The sequence below is a fragment of the Vigna unguiculata genome, chromosome 3, assembly GCF_037176805.1.
Source record: "Vigna unguiculata cultivar grain cowpea cultivar isolate G323 ecotype 2 chromosome 3, ASM3717680v1, whole genome shotgun sequence".
In the NCBI taxonomy this organism is placed as follows: Eukaryota; Viridiplantae; Streptophyta; class Magnoliopsida; order Fabales; family Fabaceae; genus Vigna; species Vigna unguiculata.
The window spans coordinates 27,007,722-27,009,482 of NC_140794.1; the positions used below are offsets into that span (position 1 = coordinate 27,007,722).

The window sequence follows — 1,761 nt, forward strand, 5'->3', positions numbered from 1 at the left end:
AACCAAGGAAATATGTCAAGTTACCTAGATTTTGTATTTTAAAAGTACAATCAAGAAAATTGGTGATGTCATTTATTTCTTTCATATCATTCCCCGCTAAAATGACATCATCAACATATATGAGTAAAACAATAATACTAGAGTCATTAAATTTCAAGTTTAGAGAGTGATCAGCCAAGGATTGGGTATAACCATGAGAGCATAAAAAATAAGAAAGTTTATAATACCATTGTCTACTAGCTTGTTTGAGGCCATACAAAGACTTGTGTAAATGACAGACATTATTTTCATTATCTTTATTAAAACTCAGACGCAAATGCATATATACTTCTTCATCTAAGTCACCATGTCAAAAATAATTGTTAAAGATATAAGTAACATGATAGTTGTGATTTTAGCCACTAGGATCATGTGTGTAAGTAGTCCAAGCCCTTTTTTGTGTGTATCCTTTTGCCACTAGACGGGCTTTGTAGTTCTCAACAGTGCCATCTGCCTTGTATTTGACTTTGTATACCCATCTACATCCAATGGCATATTTTCCTTTTGGCAAAGTGGTCACAATCCAAGTATGATTTTGTTTGAGGCTAGTTCCTCATTCATGGCTTGTTACCAATGCTCATGTTGAGAAGCAATATCATAAGAACCTGGTTCTTCATGAGAGTCAATAGAAAGGACAACCTGCTTAAAGGAAGGACACAATTTTGCTAGAGAAATATAAACATTAATGGGGTATTTAGATTTCTTTTCAGATTCATCAATGAAAGAAGTTTGAAAATCTTTCAAATATGCAGGAGCAGTTTTTTGTCTAAAGGATCTTCTAGGTAAATTTTCCTTTATACTTGGATTAGAATTTTGCTCAGCATCTGTAGTTACAGGCTCAATAAGATCAATAGGGTTATCACTACTTTGATGGCAAATAATATTGTTATCAATACCAAAAACATCACTAGAAGCATTAGGCCTCGTGATATCAAAGTCAAAAACATAACTTTGTTCAAGGGCGGAAGCAATCACATCATTACCAATAAAGTTATCATAAATTCTATCTATGAAAGGAAATTTATTTTCATAGAAAACAACATTTCTTGAAACATGGATGATGTGAGATTCCAAATCATATATAATATAACCCTTAACATTTGGTTTGAGACCAAGAATCAAATCTTTACGTGCTCCGAGATCAAGCTTGGTATGATTGGTGGAAATCGTTGAGCATAAAACAAACATCCAAAAATGTGTAATTGATTTATGTCAAAAAAGTGATCATGCAAAATCTCAAAAGGGCTAGAATTCTTGAGAAAATGTGTAGGAATACAGTTTATTAAGGTAACAACATATTGAAAAGCATAATTCCAAAATATTTGAAATATATTTGATTGGAACAATAAAGCATGAGTAACATTTAGTATATGTTGATGCTTTCTTTCAACCAAGCCATTTTGTTTAGGTGTTTCTATGCAGCTAGTTTGGTGGATGATTCCTTTGGTATTAAAAAATTGTACCATGTTGAATTATAAGTTGTCGCAATCAAAATCACGACGGAACGGCAAACCAAAAATAAAATTTGTAAAGGCAGAGTTTGGAGTCGTCACCATAGTTTATTTTGGAAAACTAAGGAAAAACAAAAAAAAAAGATAAAACAAGGTCTGCGAAAAACCAGATTTTGGGTCCGAGAGTCGATTACGCGTGGAGAAGGTATTAGCACCTCACAACACATGTCCAAAGATAGTACCTTTAATTAAATGTGCAAAAGTTATGTGG

At 32.8% G+C, this 1,761-nt stretch overlaps 1 protein-coding gene across 1 annotated transcript; it reads right to left on the bottom strand.

Annotated features, from left to right (window-relative positions):
• Positions 1–606: 606 nt before the first annotated feature.
• Positions 607–1,227, bottom strand: LOC146887655 (uncharacterized). The gene has a single exon (XM_085670325.1). The coding sequence runs from the start codon at positions 1,225–1,227 to the stop codon at positions 607–609; it is 621 nt and encodes a 206-aa protein (XP_085526451.1).
• Between the last annotated feature and the right edge of the window lie 534 nt (positions 1,228–1,761).

Coding starts and splice junctions, on each gene's coding strand:
- LOC146887655 (XM_085670325.1), bottom strand. CDS start 1,227: ATGTTTGTTTTATGCTCAACGATTTCCACCAATCATACCAAGCTTGAT.